The sequence below is a fragment of the Impatiens glandulifera genome, unplaced genomic scaffold (genome assembly GCF_907164915.1).
Source record: "Impatiens glandulifera unplaced genomic scaffold, dImpGla2.1, whole genome shotgun sequence".
Lineage (NCBI taxonomy): Eukaryota > Viridiplantae > Streptophyta > Magnoliopsida > Ericales > Balsaminaceae > Impatiens > Impatiens glandulifera.
In genome coordinates, this window is record NW_025919836.1 from 76185 (window position 1) to 97954 (window position 21770).

The 21770-nt window shown below is 30.8% G+C and overlaps 2 protein-coding genes across 2 annotated transcripts; both read left to right on the forward strand.

The window, feature by feature from the left end:
• The first annotated feature begins 4927 nt into the window (after positions 1-4927).
• LOC124918529 lies at positions 4928-7509 on the forward strand. Its single transcript, XM_047458643.1, has 2 exons — positions 4928-5852; positions 6553-7509. The coding sequence occupies exons 1-2, from the start codon at positions 5499-5501 to the stop codon at positions 7246-7248; spliced, it is 1050 nt and encodes a 349-aa protein (XP_047314599.1). The 5' UTR covers positions 4928-5498; the 3' UTR covers positions 7249-7509.
• An 11429-nt stretch (positions 7510-18938) lies between these two features.
• Positions 18939-21765, forward strand: LOC124918528 (polyadenylate-binding protein 2-like; the record flags this gene model as incomplete). Its single annotated transcript, XM_047458642.1, has 5 exons — positions 18939-19426; positions 19971-20089; positions 20226-20876; positions 20963-21040; positions 21661-21765. Coding segments are annotated over exons 1-5 (1185 nt in total), but the record flags the coding sequence as incomplete, so codon positions are not given.
• Positions 21766-21770: the final 5 nt, after the last annotated feature.

Consider the following 21770-nt stretch of genomic DNA (forward strand, 5'->3'; position numbering starts at 1 on the left):
GTAAAGAATTGATTTCTTCAGCAACAGTCTTCCACCTTTTGATGAAAATTGCAAATTTCACGTTTTTGCCTTGTTTCACGTTCTTAAGCTTCTTCTCAGATCATTCTAAGTTGAGATGCATACTGAAACGTCCTATGAAGGTTGAGGCGAGTTCATTGATAGTTTGAAGATAAACTATATTCTTTGATGATATCAACGTAAAGTCGCACCATCTAAATATTGAGAAAATAAATGATTGATTGTTGGTTCTCCCAAATATAAAGGTGTCAAAGCCATAGTATATATCTGTAAGAAGGCAGTAGTGTCACTCTTGCCTACGTATTTAAATGGAGAATGATATTTTATCCCAAATGGGATGATTGCTCGTTCAATAGTTTTCATAGCATTTTTTCAATCATGGTGTTCATCAATGTTATCCTTGGTCAACTAATTGAGATGATCTTGGAACTTGGCTTGGTTAGAATTCAAATGAGCCATTTGGACCTCGTATTATATACGAGTAATGATCGTTGGGTTTGCCCCTTCTTGGGCATTGGAGTTATCAACAACTTTTGGATGAGTTCTTGTTGATCTATTATCATCTTCAGGAGATTCCTCATAGAGAGAGATTTCTTCGACGTTAGGACACGTTTGAAGGTTAATCATGATCGAAGTGGAAAGAGGTATAAATTATTGTGGGTGTCGTGACGAAGATGGCTGCTCCTAAAGAGGGATAATAGGCTTAGTCATCTAGTTCGTTAATATTGTTAGTTGTTCTGTTACTTGCTGAAGAGTAGCCTTCATTTCAGCAAACTCAGATGGAGATACTATATCTATATCGATTTTCTGAGTTCCTTCGGCCATTTCTTGGCGCACAAAACTTCCAGTTCTATTATCACTTCTTTGTGGGGCCGTACTTGTTTAAAATGATTGGCAGACTACCATAGCGTAGAGAGAGAGATAAAGATGTTACATATGTAATAAAATACAAATGCAAAACCGCTAAAAGGAAACCTAGAGAGGTGATTTGATTAGATAAAACAAACATAGAGTTGTATATAAATATATTCGTAACATTTGTTACAGAGAGACTCTCTTGTTAAGGTGGTAGGTGAAAAAAGGATTCGTTTAGCACTAAAAGTGTTAAGATGATGCTAGTGGGATCCTTATCTCCTTCCATGAGATGGTAAGCTACTTCTAGTATTTTAGAGTATGGTGGATGGCTGCCTGTGGGAGCGAGGAGAAAGTGAGTTAGTGTGATTGTTATGGTGAGCAAGGAGGTAGTGAAATTTTGTGAGATTTCATCGGTTTGAGTGGCCAAGCTTATACACATTGGAAGATCCAGGTAGGTTCTTGCTAGAATCTTATCCGTCGTGGTTTTCGTATACCCAAATTCTTTGTTGAGCAGATGTTGGAGGGACATGGATTCCGTGTAGGGTTTAAGTCTTATGATGTTCTTGTTATTGAACATCATAATGGCCTTAAATTCTTCGATGGTCGGACAGATCTGACGATCTTCTAACATGAAGGCCATGTGTATTGGGTCTCATTTTTGTTACATTTCCATCATGAAGTTATGATGAATTTTTAAGTGGGTGTATTTGAGAATGGTACTGAGACCGTAAGTTCGATAGTACCATTCCCTTTTGTGGAAATGATGGCTCCATAGGAATAAATCTTTGTTCTTTAAAAGAGACATTTTACGATGTATAATCAATTTTGACAAACATGTCATTTGATTTTGATAAAATCAAATATGCTTAGAATGTTTATTATATCTATTATAGATGTATGCATATATAATAAATAAGCACGTAAAAGTTTGACTTCGTCAGGATTTGTTGTTTAGGAACGTCAACCAACAGTTGGGTAAAGACTGTAAAGTAAACAAGTTTTGTGTGTTATTGTACTGTTGAGGTTTGGGTTGGAATCGTTACAACGAGATGTGTGGCACGTTCTCGAGTGTTGGATGATGCCTAAGTGCTCATCTGATGTCCACGAATGCTGCTGTAAAAACTAAACATAATTTATGCTGCACTGAATTATTAGAATTATTTTTTTATAAAAGGGTCAATTGAAATCCATTTTTAATCTCTTTATTGCATTTTTTTTGCAACAAATATTTCAAAAAATATTTTCTAGAATTATAATAAAAATTATGTTTAAATTTTTTTTTTAGTATTTTTAGGAATTTTGGGGTATTTATTTAATTATTTTTAAGCCATAAATTACACATAATTTATGATTAAATTCTAATTAAATAATTTTAACCCATTCTTAGGTTTAGTTTGGGTAAAATAAATAAAATATTTTATCTTAAATTATTTTTGGAATTTTGAATAATTTTCCTAATTAAGGTTTAATTATTGATTTGGTTTTAATTCTTCTTTTATGTTATTTTGAATTAAAAATTCAAAATATTATTTTAATATTATTAAAATAATAATATCATTTATAAATTGGGTAAGTCAAATTTTCATGCTTACAAATATAAAATCTTATTAGACTAATTGATTAAAATATTGTACTTGTTTTTATTAATTAAGTTGTAAGTTGAAACATACATATATCATTTTTAATTTTATTTTTAAACGTTTTAAGTTTATGACAGGGTTAACCCATAATCCGACCCGAATATTCATTATATATATATATATCCAATTTAACTATGACAATCTAGACACTTTATAATTAAGTATTATATATAAACTAAAAATAATTAAAATTGATAAATGACTTAGAAATAAAAAAAAAATACAGACAAATTATCCTAGACCCAAACTGAAATTAGAAATAGGTCAGGGAAAAAATTGTTCTTGGCCAGAATTTCAATCATTTGATTAGTCTGCAATATGTTGTAATAGTTTGATGATTTAGTAAAAAAAACTCTTAAAGAGTATTTATAGTGGTCTTAGGTCGGTCGAGGAATGAGAATTCAACTTCAAATTGATGATCTCAGTTCTTGTTCCTAACTTTATCTCCAGTCGTGGTAGCCTAGTTCTAGTGCGAGGTGTCCAACTTAGCTATAGGACTATTGTAGGCGATGACGAGGCGAGGATAAGGGCGAAAGAATCATCGGATAATGTGGAGATATGACTATGCTAGCCCTTCTAGAAGAATCGCGCCGGCGAGTCGCGATTCCAGTGAGCGTCCTGCAATAGCGAAGAAGACGACCCAAAATGACGTCGTTTCGTGGTGTCGTTAGGCGTTCCGTCTAGTCCATCAACGTTTGGATTAACGAGGTTAGCCTATCCCGTTAGATGATCCGCTATAGTGGGCGCACAATAACTTTGTTACAACGGGATGTGTGGCGCGTTCCTAAGCGTTGAATGATGCTTGGATGCTCAAATGATGTCCACGGATGCTGTTACAAAATCTGAACATAATTCCTGTTGCATTGGATTATCAGATTTATTTTTTTATAAAAAGGGTTATTTGATCAATTTTTAATCCCCTTATTGCATTTTTTCTTTACCAAAAATTTCACAAAAAATATTTATAGAATCATTAAAAAAAATTATGTTTATATTTTCTTTTGGTATTTTTGAAAATTTTGGAATATTTATTTAATTGTTTTAAAGGCATAAATTACACATCATTTATTATTAAATTTTAATTAAATAATTGTAATCTCTTCCTAGGTTTAAATTTGGGTAAAATAATTAAATATTTTAATCTTAAATTATTTTTGGATTTTTGAATAATTTTTCCGGCGAGGTAACGGCCAGAAAGTGCAGTGAGGAGTGTTGTTTTGCCGCTGCCGGATGGGCCAAGCATAGCCATGAGTTCGCCTGGTTTGACTATTCCTGTGACCCCTTTGAGTACGGTCTTGGTGGATTTCGGTGAAGAAGAGAGGTTAATTGTGTAGGCCACATCTTGAAACTGTAGAGAAATTGTAAATTAGTTTTAAAAATGTTTGAATTAGAGAAATAGTAAAGTAAAGATTGTACCTTTAGGGTGATTGGGCGAAGGGATGCTTTTAGAATTGGATGATCTAAATTGAGATTGGTTGTTTTTGGTAAAGGGGATATTGGGTTTGCATGGATGAAGTAGGTTCCATTGTCGGTCAGATGGTTGGATATGATATTATTGAATGGGAATTAGGCGGCGCCATTTGGTGATGGGGGAGAATTGAGAGAGAAGAGATAATAGAGAGATCACATGCAAATGTAAGAGAAGAAGGGTAAAAGAGAGGGGTCTCTTTACGAAGAAAAAATAAATAAATAAAAGATTTAGGTTAAATAATAATAAATAAATAAATAAAAAATCAAATTAATGTTAAATAGTTAACGACGTTAGTGACAGTTTTAAATATAATTAAACAAGGAAACGAGAGTTCTATAAATGACAAAATATTAGGAGAGTCCTAAATTTGAAAAATTGCTCCAACCAACCACAGTCTTAAATTTATTATTATCTCAAATAATTAACCCTTAATTTAATTTTAATTCCCTCTTTAAGTTATTTTTAATTAATTCAAAATATTATTAAAAATAATAATATTATTTATAAAATAAGGTAGGTCAAATTTTTATGCTTACCTAATTTGTTAAAGGGTTGTACATGTTTTTGTTAGGTGAAACATACTTATATTATTTTTAATTTTATTTTTAAATATTTTAAGTTTATGGACGGATCGACCTATAATCCGACCCAAATATTAATTAATGTCGTATATATATATATATATATTCAAATTAAACACCACACGACTCGTTACCGACAATTCGGACACTTTATAATTCTCAATTATAAAGTAAAAATAATTAAAATTGATAAATGACTTGAAAAACAAAGAATGCAGACAAATTATGCTGCGAGACGGAACCCAAAATGAAATTAGAAATAGGTGAGGGAAAAATTGATGTCCGATCCATATGTTAACGAAATAATCCACACATGGTTCGAGTCGATCGACGTCTCTAGTACGTCTACAAAAATAGATGATGATGAAGAAAACATACATACAGTTTCTCTTCCTTCTTCCCTATCCCTGGTTAATTAATTCCTCACCCTAGAATCCGCCGCCCGCCGCAACGGTGCTTCAATTTCTCAAAACCTCTCTCAGATCCCACGCCGGACCACCACCCACCCGAATAACTCCAACCCTTCTTTCTCAGAAATCCAACAACGCTGAACGCTCTACCACCCCTTAATTGAAGGCGATCTGCGTCTGCCTGCGATGAAAATTCTTTTTCTCTGTTTCTTCCTCGCTGGCCGCGTAATCAAAGGGACTTTCTGCGTCTCTTGATTTCTCTTTCTCCCTTTCTTCCATTGAAGTTTGCCACAGCTATAATCATTCACGGGAAACGCAGGCCACTCACCCTCCCCTCCCCGTCAACCCAATCGCGCTTCTGCGTTTCACGCCGTCGTTTTAGGTCCTTTTCACTCTTAATTAATTCTCCTATTTTTATTCTCTACACCCCCAATTCCAATTTACACCCAGAGCCTCTCTCTCTCTCTCTCCCCGACTCAAGCTTCTCCAGGTCACCTCTAGGTTACCCACAATCTTATATAGGATGCCTGTAGAAGAATGGACACCTCTAGGTTACCCACAATCTGTAAAGGTCGCAAAACCTCATTGGAATAATCATCCAGAATGGACGACGACATTCCTTGAAGTCATATACCACGACACGTTGAACGGCATTCTGACAGGTCAAGCACCTGGCGGTGCAGGATATAATCGTGTTGCCAAGGTACTTTGGAAGAAGTACAACGAATACTTCACTCAGAAAATGCTCAAGAACAGATGGGATGTCTTGAGAAAGCTATGGCTATTGTATCAAGATTGTATTAACTCATCTGGAACAACTTGGGATCCAAAGCAGAAGATGATTGTTGCAAAGGACGAATGGTGGCAAGATAAAATTGTGAGTTCATATTTTAAATCCATTTTTACTCTTTTTGGATCTTTTTGTTCGTATTCTGGTTATTTAAATAAACTTTATCAAGTTTGGGTTACTCAAAAGGTGGTTTATTTGTTCAATTTAAGGATATTTTGTTTAAAAACAAAAATAGAGTGTATTTTTTTTTTGTTGATGATGTGATTTTATGAGAGGATATGAAAAGATGATAGGTTATTTGTGCTCGACAAGGCCTTAGTGTCTGTCTGTCTATATATACTTTGGTTTGAGTTATTTGAATCATCTTAAAATAATTCACCATCTTTTCACATATCTTCTCATCAATCAAATTATCATACCTAAATATTGAAATATTTACCAGATAACCCTAATTTTTCATAATCACAATCCTTACAAGGTGTAGTAGCTCTACAATGTTTCAGTTTCAATTCTCATTGAAATCCCCTTAATTGAAGTGGGTGACATGAAGTGGGTTGTTGGGCAGCCTCTCTTCGACACCTTTATCATGAGGAAAAAACAATCCTTAAGAAACATTTGTAGCTGAAGTTGGGTTTGAATGTCAATCTATGTTGATTTAGATGAGAGAAAACTCAATATCTTAAATTTGTTGATGTTTCCCGGTCTAAAACCCAGTTCCAGCTCAAGCTCTAGGTGTTTCCAAACAGAGAATTTGACTGTTTTGCTTCTTTTTTTTTTGTTGAAACAGGGAGAAAGACCAGGCGCGGCAAAGTTCCGAGGAAAGTCGTTGCCAAACCTAGCTCTTATGGAGTCGGTATTCGGGGGTCGAACAGGGTCGGGTTTGAATCTCGTGAACCACAACGGTGGTGCTCAAAGTCACGGCGATCAAAACGAAGGGAAAGGTAGCAACAACGGGAAAGAGCAACAAGACGACGATCAAAGGGAAGTTGAAGGCCCTCAGACACTAGTCGTGATAACTCAAGGCATCGACAACGAACACGAAGTTGGAAAAAAGTCTTGTGCTGCTGCGTCGGCATCAAGATCTGGGAAAAGAAAAATTGAATCTTTATTCGGAGGAGGGACTAGGGAAATAACACCGGAGTTTAAGAGAAACAAACAATCTTTACAAATAGTCAATATTAATAACTCCACATTTAGGGAAATAAGTGGATGGGTTAATAATAATAAGTGTGAGGCGAACCAGTTATCTCAAGTTATGCAATCGTTGAAGGTCGACTTGAAATGGAGCACGTCGCACCCTGATTGGTTAACTATTGTGACTATGTTTGTTGAGAACCACGCATTGTTAGAAGGTTATTTGTGGTTAGATGACAATCCTTCACGTTATGCGTTTGTTAGCCGACAGATTAAGCGGTGGCGGGCAGCCAACCCAGGAACATTTGATGATACCCCGGTTGTGTCTGGTCCATCAATGAGTTCTTGAGGTAAAAATTATATGATTCTAGGTTGTGTTTTCGATTGTAAGTATGAAAAATTATGCATGTTATTATTAATATTAATTATCTCAATGTTTAACTTGAACACTTGTCATTTTTTAGTATAATGGTTAGAAGAGGAAGCTTTTAGGGGCTTAAAATGGTCTTCTTCTTCCTCTTGTTATATTGTAGCTGATGCTGATCTGACCTATATATATATATATATGCAGTTTTTTTTTCTCTGTATATGATATGTTATTGGTGGTGTATATGTAAGGGCCTTTATACCATTTGTTTTTGTACCTTAATTACTTTGGTTTAGGTTCTGGAATCATCAAATGCTTTAGGTTTGAATGTCCAGAAGTGGATTCATATTTATCTTGGAATAGGAACAATCTTTTCTTTTTTGACTCATTTATAGTATCAATATTACACTTTTAAGAATGACTTCACTGAAATGAGTTGATATTTCATCTGAATTTTTAGCACAATTTGAAAGGAGAAATGAGATATACCTAAAATGTGTTGGTATTTGTTCGGTTGCATATTCTTCCAATTTTATAGTAATCAGACGTTGAATTGTTTGTTGGTGTTATTCTAGAGCTATAAAGATTTGTATTCAAGAAATCTAGAAATGAAATCCCATTGAATTGTTGGTGGGTATTATTCTAGAGCTATAAGATTTGTATTAAAAAATTATACAAATAAAATTAGGTCAATCACACCCAAATTAATGTAGCAAACTGTTTATAATCATCTTTAAGTAAGGAATATAATTAGCCCGTTATATTAGACACGACATAGGATAATTACAATAGTATAAGAATTCAGAAATCAGAGCGCATTTGTAATAATCCTCTCAAACAACCAATGACCAATTACATTCGAGGAGAGACAAGAGAAACGAATATGAAATAGCGTCATAGACCATTTCCTAATTCGTAACCCAGCACTGGACCATTAAAATGAGAATACTCTGATTTTTTTTTTTTAATTTTCTTTTTGAAGTAATCTATATTTATCTAATAACGCTTAATTTGAAATGTTGAGGGTATACATCACGCGCTCTCCAAAATAAGTCGTATATATATTTTCATGAATTCTATTAATTAAATTTCATCATTAATTATTTTAAGTCGGTTACTCCTTTATATATATACTTATATATATATATATATATATTAATATTTTTTTATTAATTATTTTAAAAATAAATCTAATAATTCTCCTCTAAAATATTATATATATTAATTGAATTTTTATAAAAAAAACTGCAAGAAGAATAAGAGTTTTAGTTAATATATTATATTAATTATAAAAAAATATTTATATTAATTCAATTTAACATTAAATATTAAATATAAAAATATACAAGAATAAAAAATTTGCAGTTATCATATTATAATTATCTATTAATTTAATTTAACATTAAATAATGATTATATCAACGTATATAACTACAATTAAACCAATATGTTAAATCAACCCGACTTTTCATCTTCTTCTCCACCCAAATATTTTCTCCTATAAATAATCTTAGATCAACAAGGTTCAATTGAAGAGAGAATAGTCATATCGACTCATAATATTCTCAATTTCTCTCTCAATATCATGCTTTCAATAATTGAATTTGCATTATGTTATGTTTCAACAATTTGATTTTCAATGTTTTGTATTTTTTTTCCAGGAATTTGATCATTTCAGGCAGTTACAACAACATCATCGGTCTTCAAGCGTGTTATCTCTGTATCGACTCGAATCTTCTCAATTTCTTTATCAATATAATATTTTCAATAATTGAATTTGTATTGGGTTATGTTTCAACAATCTGTTGTTCACTATTTTGAAATTTTTATTAGGAATTTGATCATTTCAGGCACCTACAACAACGTCATACACATTTCATCGATCTTCTTTTGAATCCGATCGTTTCAGGCAGCTGCAATAACATCCTACACATTTTATCGATCTTCTTTTGAATCCGATATGGTCAAAGTATGAGTAATGATTAAATTTTATGATTAATTAATAAAATAAAATAAAAAATTAAATGCATATGATCTCTGTATTCTTAGCCTAATATTTTTTACTATTTTCCATTTTTTTTTGAAATATTATTATTATTTATTATAACATTTAATTAATTTATTTATTATTCACATTATTTTATAATATTTGTTTAATTAATTTATTTAGTATTCTTATTATTGTATAATATTTGTCTTGATTATCCTATTTAATATATTCATATTATATTAATAATAATGTGATTTAGTCTGAATTTATTCATAGCAGGTTGTTAATTCTATCATCATTTATTATTTGGTATTTATTATTTGATCATGCGGTGTTATCATATTTGTTCTTCTCGCTAGATACCTACTGTTTTAAGATGATGGCTATGTATAGGAAAATCTGTAAAGGGGATTTCAAATGCCCGCAAGAAAAATGGGAAGCGAAAGAAGACAAAGATTTGAAATCAAGAGAAAACCAAAAATTCTTTGCCTCCGTGAATTTAGAAAAAAAAATTATTATTATTTATTTAATTATTTATTTATATTATTTCATAACACAGTCTAATAAGATATTTTATAATAAATTATAAGTAAATTATATTTTAATAAATAATATTAATATTTTAATTATATGTATATAAATGTTGGAGATGCACATCAAACTCTCTCCAAAATGATCTTCGTCATATATATTGTTAGATAAAATTAGACCGGTTCACAGAACTTAACATAAATAAACCTTCCATGCAGGAACAAGGAACCGGACCGGTCAAACAAATGAACCGGCTAAGAAGACTAACCGGTCAAGTCATTAAACCGACCAGAACATTTGGAACATCACCGCACAAAGAAAGGATCGGCCAAAGCTTAAAACTGGAAACACCAGACAGCCGATCAGCCACAAGGCAAAGAAATAACCGGAAGCTGTCCGGTTAAACCAACCACACCGGAAGCCATCCGGTTAAGTCGAATGACCGACCAAGTATAAGAAGACAATTCGGGTATCTGTTGAAGATGATACCAAAGGAACAGACTGAACATTTCCATATCCATACAAGTCTGAGGAAAGTCTGCAGGCTGCAGAAGACAGTCCTATAGAATCTTTCCACTTCGGGATAAGTCAGAAAGGAGATCTTCCAAGTACAGACAACTGTCTAACCAACAGTTACCACATTGAGTAAAAGACAAACCTAGCAGGTTTGTCTTACACACCGGAAGAACAGACTGTCAAGTCTGTGAAATTGACCGCCAGGTCTGAACAATTGACCGCCAGGTCTGAAAAGATGACCGCAGGGTCTGAATCACTGAATCACTGAACCTCTGCTCAACCAATCAGATTCAAGGAAGTGAAATATGACCGTTGGCATATTTCACCTATAAAAGGAGCAGTTGAAGAAGAGTAAATGCGGCACATACAAGGGACAAGTGAGATACAGTGAGACACAAGCGATATAGCGAGCATTCAATTTACAAGTGATAAGATTGTGTTCTAAGAGAAAGCCTAAGTGCTAAAGTTGAAGTGTGTATTTTACAATTTCGGTGTAAATTGTAAGGGTATTATCGAGCAGGAAATAAGTCTCGATCGGATTGTATTTGTATTCCTTAGTAAATATCCTTCTCGCGGTTTCGAGTGGAAGGGGTGACGTATGAGTTTCATCTCCGAACATTCATAAAATCTGTCTTGTTATTTACTTTCTGCCGGCTCCATTTTCTAACCGACCTGTACTTACCGACACCGCTCTAACCTACTTAACTCTATCCAAACCGGATCACCAGGTTACAAAAACCGACCCATCAATTTTCAAACCTTCATCATCCGAAACCGGTTCTGCCTATCATACAAGTGTGCTGCTTCAACCTGAAACAAACCTTTTCCGCGCTTGAACATAGTTCAAGGGTTTGTGACAGTTTGTGTAGTATTGAAACCCCGGTGTTAATTTCTAACCGGATTAATCACCACCCTTTGAGTGAGACGCGCTAACCGGCCCAACCCCGGTCCTCCAGCCGCGACCTAGATCCTAATATATATATATATATTTTAATAAATATATATATATATATATATATTCATTAATTCTTAACAAAATTTCATCATTAATTATTTTATGTCGGTTACTTTTATATATATATATATATATATTAATATTTTCTTATTAATTATTTTAATAGTAAACCTAATAATTCTCATCTAAAATATTATATATATTAATTATAAAAAATTGCACGAATAATAAGAGTTTCAGTTATCATATATTAATTATATAACTGTATAGGAAAATCTGTAAAGAGAATTTCAAATGCCCGCAAAAAAATAGAAGACAAGAATTTGAAATCAAAAGAAAGTCGAAGATTCTTTGTCTATATGAATTTAGAAAAAAAATTAAAAATTATTATTTTTTATTTAATTATTTATTTTTATTATTTTAAAACACAATCTAATAAAATATTTTATAATAAAATTATAAATAATATTATATTTTAATAAATAATATTTTAATTATATGTACATCAAGCTCTCTTCAAAATGATCTTCATATATATATATATATCATTTCTTGTTTCATCAATATATAAATATTTTTAAAACAATAATATATAAGAGAGACACACTTAATATTAAATTTGTATTTCTAATAATTAATTTTATTTTTTACTTTCTCTTTTCTCATATATATATATATTTTTCATATTGTCTTATTTAAAAAAAAAATTAATAGAAAAAGAAATTAGTAATGACAAAATGAGAGATAAATTAATAATTATTATAGTTTTTTCAGGAATTTGATCGTTTACAAATTTATTTATTTTCATAAAATTTACTTATATTAGGAAACAATTATTAATTATATATTTATATTATATATTTTCTCTTCATATAAATATATTCTCTTTTATTAAATTAAATATTTTATAAAAAAATTATTTATATTTTTCCTACTAATAATAATTCTCAAATTATTTATTATAATAATTACTAATTTAACTCTTATTTCATAATTACTAATTTATCTTTATTTCAATAATATATATATTAATTTTTTCTTCTTAATTAATATTTTTTATTTATTTTCTCTCTCATCACATATATATATATATATATATATATATATATATATATATATATATATATATATATATATATATATATATATATATATATATATATACTAATTTATTTCTCTTACCATAATTATTAATTTATCTTTCTTATTTTATTTTTATTTTATTTTCTCTCTCATATAAATATATTATTTTTCACACAAATTACATAAAATATATATTATCTTATTAATAATTTTATATTTAATATTAAATATCTATTTATTTTTATGTAAAAATATTTATAATATACATAATAATAATAATAATAATTCTCATTTATCAATAATTTTATATAAATATATATTTTTTTTAATATTTTCACACAAATAAATTTTATATTTTTTTTAATAAAAGAAAAAATTATATATATTTTAATTTATTTAAAAATTAAATATTTTAAAAACAAATAACATTTCTCTCACCTAAAATTTATATATATTAATTTACTTTCCTAATTTTTTTTCTCTCTTATCTTTTATATATATATATATATATATATATATATATATATATATATATATATATATATATATATATATATATAATATACCTAATAATAATAATAATTCTCAAATTTTCTCTTATAATAATTATTAATTTAACTCTCATTTCATAATTATTAATTTCTCTTTGTTTCAGTTTTTATATATATTAATTTTTTCTTCTTAATTAATATTTTTTTATTTTCTTTTATAACTTTAATAATTAATTTATATTTTATTTTTCTCTTTATATTATTTGATAGATTTCGGGATATTCAATTATTTTTAATGTTTAACTCAATCCATAATTTTTTAGATAAAGAAGTAATGCAGAAGGCAGTTGTGCGAGAAGATGAGATTGATGCACAGGAGAATGTGGTGTTCATCGCGTCGTCTTCTACTAACATTCCACGCTGTAACTACAGATATCCTTAAGGTACACATTGATTTTTCTGAGTTTCGATTGATTTTGTATTCTGTTACACTTTTTGAGAAAATTGTTCTGTTGCAGGATATCGTAGATGGTGAGTGCATTGTCTTCTTCTCCCGATGAGACAACGATGACGATGAAGACGACGAGGAAGAGGAGAGATGAGAAGAATCGGAGGAGTGATGTGATAGTTGTAGGATACCAAGTGTTCGATGAAATGACAAAGAGAGGTTCTTACTTTCTCATCTCCTCTAATAAATAAAACTTTTATATAACTTTCAGAGGAGAGTGCACCTTCCACCATTTTATCAATTTTTGATTTCTAAAAGTTGTCTAAATAAATTTATTCATCCTAATTGCTTAAAGTTTGAGCCAATTTTAAACTTTTTTTATAATTGAATCTAGGGTTAATTATGAGATTATATAAAAATTCACCACTTTACTTCCAACTCTAGGCATTGTTTAATTCGATTATGACATAACAATGGTTGTCACAGATTTTCCTGGTTTACTCGAGGGAGATCACCAAGGTTTGGTTTAATCCATGAATTTCTTAGTCACACAGAAAGATGATTTGTTTTGGTAAAATGAAACTATATATTCATTAATGTCATCATAATGTGTTACTGCTTATTTATAACCATTATGAAAATCAGGTACAAGTTATTGATAGTTCATCTGAACTGCCAGAATATGAATATGATTCAGTTCGACTTGAAATATAATTGTTTATTCCAGAGCTTTCTGAAAAAATATGTTGGGTAGATTATAAATAAATTGATCTTCCAAAAGCATATGAGAAATGGACATTGTTCAAGGAAAATATTAAAGGACGTGACATTATATGTTTTTTGTATTAGTGCTGAAGACAGTATAAATAAATTTCTTACCCTTTATTTAAAAGAAATCTTAATATCTCTAGAATATTTAAAATCTTATATTAATGTTTAGATACAAAATTGTTTTCAAATATTGCTCTCTTTTAGAGTTGAATGTCTCAATTTTCATTATATCTCAACTATGAACATCTTTCTGTATTTATAAATTTATTAGCAGTTTTTCAGAAGTATATTGCACATACAGAAGTATATTGCACATGTGTTTATGAATGAACCTATAAACATACTTTTCATTTTAGTTACATAGATTCAGAAACATGTTTGGTAGTTTATAACAAAATAGATCATCCAGAAACACATGAAAAATGGGTATCATTCAAGGAAATTTTGAATGATGTGGTATTAAATGTTTTTGTATGAGTGTTGTCACGAGAAATAGTACCTTAGAAGTGATATATGCAGCTTATAAACTCATATTGGCTCAAAGAGAAACAATATAAATCAAGGTCTTACCTTTTTTTTTAAAGAAATCTTAATGTCTCTAGAATATTTGAAGTAGCATATTAATGTTTAGATACAAATTTGTTTTCAAATATTACTCTCTTTCAGAGTGGGAGGTTTCTATTTTCATATCTCAGTCAAATACATCTTTTTATATTCATAAATTTATTAATGTTTTTTCAGAAATATAATGCAAAAATGTTTATGAATGAACCTATAAACATATTTTTGGTTGTGATGATGATACAAAACATAAACCCTTTATTTTTTTTATGTTGAATTCTCTTTTCATTACTAAACTTGAATTGATAATTGTATAACTGACCACTTTTCATTATAGTTGCATAGATTCAGAAAGAAGATTTTGATACAAGAGAGAAAGATATTAGGGTTAAATATATTGACGATAATAAAGTGACAGTTATAATGTAGTTAATTGTGAAAAGTGTGTAATGAAATGATTTTAGTTGTATCAGATTTCAACTCGTATTGGAAGTATGTGGAGTATATAAGTCTCTGTCTAAATTTTGGTGTGAAAGAGGTGACACTGTTTTTGTTGGAAATGTTAAATTTAGGTTTTTCTTCTTCCAACGATTTTATATCTTTTTAATGATTGAGTTATTAATGATCAAAGTCGTGGCGGTGATCGGAGGATTTGCGGGAAGACGTCGGAACAAAGAAGAGGGAAGAAGAAGAGAGGAGGGAAGAAGAACTTACCTGATTTTGCGGCGGTGATCAGAGGGTTTGTGGGCGGATGATCGGCGGAAGAAGAAGCGCATTGGAAGAATAAGATCGACGGAAGAAGAAGGTTTGAAGATCGGCGGAAGAAAACGGAAGAAAACGGGCGCGGAAGAAAAGAAAGTAAGAAAGAAAGAAGGAAAAAAGAAAGAAGGGAAGGCGCGGGTTTTTAATAGGTATCTGTAACGTTTTTTCTATAACCGTTACAGATACTAATAGAAAAAGATGAAAAGACGGTCCACTTTCTGTAACGGTTATAGAGGAAACTGTTGCAGATAACATATCAGTAACAGTTTTTGAGGAAAACCGTTACTAATAACCTTCATTAAATTTTTAAACCGAACCTTTATTTGTAACGGTTTTTCATTAACCGTTACAGATACCAGTAGAAAAAGATGAAAGGACGACCACTTTCTGTAACGGTTATAGAGGAAACCGTTACAGATAACATATCAGTAACGGTTTTCGTCATAAAACCGTTACTAATAACCTTTATTAAATTCTTAAACTGAGTCATTATCTGTAACTGTTTTTCATTAACCGTTACAGATACCAGTAGAGAAAGATGAAAAGACGGCCACTTTCTGTAACGGTTATAGAGGAAACCGTTACAGATAACATATCAGTAACGGTTATCTTCAAAAACCGTTACTGATATCCCTCATTAAAATCTTTAACTGAGCCCTTATCTATAACGGTTTATTTATCCGTTACTGATGTATTTATAATTGTAACGGTTTATTAAAATCGTTACTGATAAAAATTATTAGTAAGGGCGTTCAAGCGTCGTTACTATCAGTCGTTACAGACGACCTATTAGTCTACTAGTGGAAAACACATTTTGCAGATGGAAATGACATAGAATGACTCTAATGGACCAGATGACCTAACTGGAATTAAAATCTTAACTTTCATCTATACAACATGTAAACATAACTGATCACTTTTCATTACAATTACATAGATTTAAAAAGAAGATTTCAGCACATCTTATAAGCAGGTGGGTATAGAAGTCTTTGTCTAAACTTGGTGTAAAGGAGGGTGACACCGTTTTTGTTGAAGATGTGCTTGTTCCAACGATTTAGAATCTCTTAATGATTGTTATGAACACATTTTGTAGAACACCACTAAATTTATATTAAAAAATTTCGTTCTTTAACATTAAAAGAACAAAACTTATAAAATTAATAAAAAAATTAAAATAGTGTAAGTTCATGTTTATATTTATATAAGAATATTTAGTTCATATAAGTTCGTTTATAAAAAATTAAAATATTGTAAGTTCATATATGTTTATATATTTTCTTTTAATATAAATATATATTATTTTATTATTAATTTTATATAAATATTTTCTTTCATTATATATAAACATATTGAATTAAATATTATATAAAAACTTCATTTATATTTTTTCCCGTACAACGTAGGTTATTTTACTAGTTAAAGTAGTGACTCTTAAAGTCAATTAGCTTATTCGTATTAATCTAAAACATGTATGGGCCAAACGAAAAGTCTATACTATAGAACTCTATTTCGGTTCATCATCTCTACGACATGACAAGTTCCAAAATGATAGTCTTCATGTCTACTTTTTATGAGATTCGAGAGGAAAGTAAGCCAAGGGGTTCTATAACATAACTTTCGTAAAAAAACGTTCTCTAAAACAGTGCACGGGTTGAGTCTACCATTTAAGTCCTTCATTGTGTACTCTCCGCGGGCGGAGCACTCAAAAGGATAGGTAAGACATGAGACCGACCAATTTCGGATCGTACAAACCGTTTTAAAGACGGGGCATTCGAATGAAAAAATTCTAATAAGAAAGATCAATCCACGAAAAGAAAATCTCTTTCTAAAACGGATAAGGACGAGAAAAAAAAACGTGTACATCGACAATGCAACGATAGTTGTGTTGTGGAGTTTGAGCAGCGGTGAATTTAGAGCTTGGGAGGCAGCAGACGAGCGTGGACAATGGCATCTAACGAACGTGGGCGGCGATAACAGACTTTATTTGTGAAAAGATGAAAAAGTAAGACAATATGTCAAGCGGAATTGTGAAGAAGATGTAGTAGGGTCATAGGGAAATATTTAGGTATAATGTGGTTGTCCATTACTCTATTGTGAGAATGATGTCACGTCATTTACATAACAAATGAGGTGGTTGAATGAGTTCTCTATACAGAAAGACATAATGTCTTTGAAAATGCATGAAATCAATTTTTTTTTACCATTTATGCCCATGGTTGAAATATTGTCACTTCTTTCGCTTGAGTTTTATTGTTTTGTTTTTTTTTCTTTTATTTTGATTGTCATTGTTTATGTCGTGTGTGAGTGGATTGTATTCTCATAATCTTCATAGATGAATTAAATGGTATAGATAAATTTATAATATCCGAATCAGTAAAACAATTTCATTTCTAGCCTTCCAAATTTGATAGATAACAAATCACAAAGGAAGCAAATTCATAATTTCTTAAGTGTGAAAGAGCTATATATATATTTTGAAAATCCAATTAATGAAGTCCAAAGTCCAAAGTCATTTGAGAATGAGGAATTATGACTATCCAAATGAGAAAGTTTGTGCAAATAAGCCATGAATAAATGTGTGAGAGGGTGATTCATTACAAATATTAAGGATAACAAATTTGATCAATCATATAATTTATGGTTAGTTTAGTTAGTTGTAATGTGTCAGACAAAATTCTTCAAATTAGAATTTTGACCTTGTTCTAGATTCTTAATTTTAAAAAGACTTTCAATCAAAATTAGATATTTTGTTTTTACAAAACTTTGAAACAAAATAGAATTATGACTTTATCGTCGTTAAACTCTAGTTAGAAGTTAGATTCTCTCAAATATATTACACTTGAAATTTGTCAATATCAAATAAGAAAGAGTTTGATCTATTATTCAAGGAAGAAAATAGATCAAATCTAAATCCACACCATCGAATTCATATTTTAATATTTTGATTAATGAATTTAGTGATGCAATGAATGAGGTGAGATCGAACCATGTTAAATTTATTTGGGTTATTAAAAAAATTCAACCCAATAATGTTAACTCTCCACTCTAATGAAAATAAATTGAAAATATTTAAAATTAAAGTTGAAATGTGAATTAAAAATTATTAATATATATATATATATAATTAAGAATATTTGTTTAGTACTATATATATATTTTTAATCTATTAAAATAATTTAATTAAAAATAATCTTATTTAAAAAAAAAGTAAAGATCTTGAATTAAAGAAAAAATAAAATATAATTTTATATCAATTGAGACTCATTTTTTAGTTTTCTTTTATCAAGTTAAGTTAGATACACTTGTCAGCCCTTTTATTATTTTTATTTTTAAATGGGCCTTAGTTAATAATTATACTACATATTTAGTGAGAAAATAAGAGAAAGAGGTGTTATAAGATCCAACGGCCCAGATTAGTTCACAATAAGATTAGAAGCAGTTAGGGTTTTGGGGGAAAGTAAACAAATGAATATGCGGCCGCATATGCATATATATAAATTTGAAGCTATTGAACAGCATCATCTTCTTGGAAGTGTGCAGTCAATTCTGACTCTATTTTCATCTCCTCTCTTTCGAGTTCGTTGCCGCCGTCTCCGGTGGTGATCGTATCTCGGCCGGTCTACCTCTCCTCTTTATCCATATCAAAAAGAAAAAAAAAGCTTCATTCTTTAAGCATTCATCTATTTTCCTCTTGATTCGTCCGTCTGTCTTGTTTTTAGGTATACAATAATCAGAGGAGAGGTAGGAGAGAGGCAAAAACCCAAAAAAATTTGAAAAATCTTTCAAAAACAAAATATCCTCTAGGTTTCTCTAGATCCAAATGGCTCAGGTTCAGGTTCAATCACAGGCTACAAACGCTGCTGCTGCTGATGCTAACCAGTTTGTTACCACTTCGCTTTATGTCTGCGACCTTGATCAGAATGTCACTGATTCGCAGCTCTACGACACATTCAACCAGGTTGGTCAGGTCATTTCCGTCCGCGTTTGCAGGGATATCGCCACTCACCGCTCGCTTGGTTATGGTTATGTCAACTTCGGCAATCCGATTGATGGTAAATCTTTTCATATTGTTACTATCATCAACTGTTAGCTAGATAGTTAGTTAGGTTTATAATTGTTAAGATGTTTACTGTGGATACAATTTGAAAGATTAGACACAAAATCTCTATTGTGTGCCTTTAATTATGGTCAATGACATGTTTTGATATTAAATGTTTTAATTAGTTTGTATTTGTTTCTCAATTCCCACCCACCCAGCTTCACGTATGCTTAAAAAATTGTTTGAAAACAAATGGAGGCAGTTAGTGGGTTATGGTTGATAACCCATTTAGTCCCAATCAAAAACCCTAGTTGGAGTTGGATCTGGAGCTTGTTTGATGTAGTTTAGCTTATAAACAGAGCTTGTGAATCCTGTAAACTTAAGTTTAACCCTATCTGTCATGAAATTTCGTGAACTAGTGTATATCAAAAACTCCTTTCTGGGGTTAATGATGAAATTCATATTCCATAACTAAATAGTGGGGTACTGGAGTTTCTGTAACTAGCGAGATTTACTAATTCTTTGTTCCTTTTATATTATATTCTTGTTGTTCACAGCTGCCAAGGCATTGGATCAGTTGAACTTCACACCTCTCAATGGAAAGCTTATCAGGATAATGTACTCCCGACGCGATCCTACTGTCCGCAGAAGCGGCTCTGGAAATATTTTCATTAAGGTATGCATTATGCATTGATTTGTTTGTTGGAATTGGTCGTCCAATTCTTAGTATATTTGTTGTTTGAGCATGTAAAATAGAGTTTTGAAACTTTAATTACAATGGAATTAAAATGTGTGCTTTTATCCTTTTGCAGAACTTGGACAAGTCAATTGATCACAAGCAATTACATGACATCTTTTCATCATTCGGGACCATCCTCTCATGCAAAGTAGCTACAGATTCCTCCGGGCTGTCAAAGGGTTATGGTTTTGTACAATTTGATGGTGACGAAGCTTCCCAAAAAGCTATAGCAAAACTGAATGGTATGCTAGTGAATGATAAGCCAGTTTTTGTTGGGCCATTCCTTCGCAAGCAAGAACGTGACATGGCTGTTTACAAGTTCACTAATGTCTTTGTGAAAAATCTATCTGAGTCAACCTCTGAAGAAGATCTAAAGAAGATATTCAGTGAATTTGGACCAGTTACGAGTGTTGTAGTCATGAGGGATACTGATGGAGGCTCCAAGTGCTTTGGTTTTGTCAACTTTGAGAACGCGGATGCTGCTGCGAAATCGGTGGAGTCTCTGAATGGTAAGAAGTTTGACAACAAGGAGTGGTATGTTGGAAAAGCTCAGAAGAAATCCGAAAGGGAGCAAGAATTGAAAAATAAAATTGAGCAAAGTGTTAAAGAGGTGACTGATAATTCTAAAGGGCTAAATCTTTATGTAAAGAACCTTGATGAAAGCATTAATGATGAAAATCTTAAGGATTTGTTTGATCAGTATGGCACTATTACATCAAGCAAGGTTTGTATCCATTCAATGTTTCTTGTTTATATGAATTTAATCCATTTGCCAAAAGTTGATACATGTTAACCCTGGCTTGAGTGTAGGTTATGCTAGACCCTAGTGGGATAAGCAAAGGATCGGGATTTGTAGCATTTTCTACTCCTGAAGAGGCAAATAAAGCAGTAAGTTGATGCACCATATTTTGTTCACTTAGAGCTTGTTTGATGTAGGGTTTTATTTTTGTTAAATATTCTGTTATTTTGAAAAAGACCTTGTTTGATGAAAAATGGGAATTATTTTGGATTATTTAGGTTAAAGGATTGACGAAAATATTCATTGTTTTGATATTTTAAAATGTTATAAAAACTAAAGGAACAGTTATATTAGTTGTTGATTTGATGAAGTAATGTTATAAAACATAAAGTAATGGTGTTTTATTATTTTAGTTGTTGATTTGAGGTGAATGATTAATGATTGGATTATGGACCATCGTTTATCAAACCAGGCCTTCAATTTTTCCCTTATGAATTATACTTTTATAAAGAAATGTGAATTTTATAAACCTTGTTTGATGTTGTTTTTGAGATTAACTTTAAATAACCCACTATCCAAACATTAATCTATTCATCAATTACATCATATGTAAATAATTAACAAAAATACCCTTATTTTTTATATTAATTATATATTTATCCAAATAATATGATCTTCTTTAACATGAGTAAAAAATGCTTTTGCATATTTTTCTATGAATTCTACCTTTATAAAATGAAAGTGAAAGATCTTATTTATTTCTTTGTAGCTCCTGGAGATGAATGGCAAGATGAGCCATGGCAAACCCTTGTATGTTGCTCATGCACAAAAGAAAGAAGACAGGAGAGCTAGATTGCAGGTAAATTTGCTAAACTCATT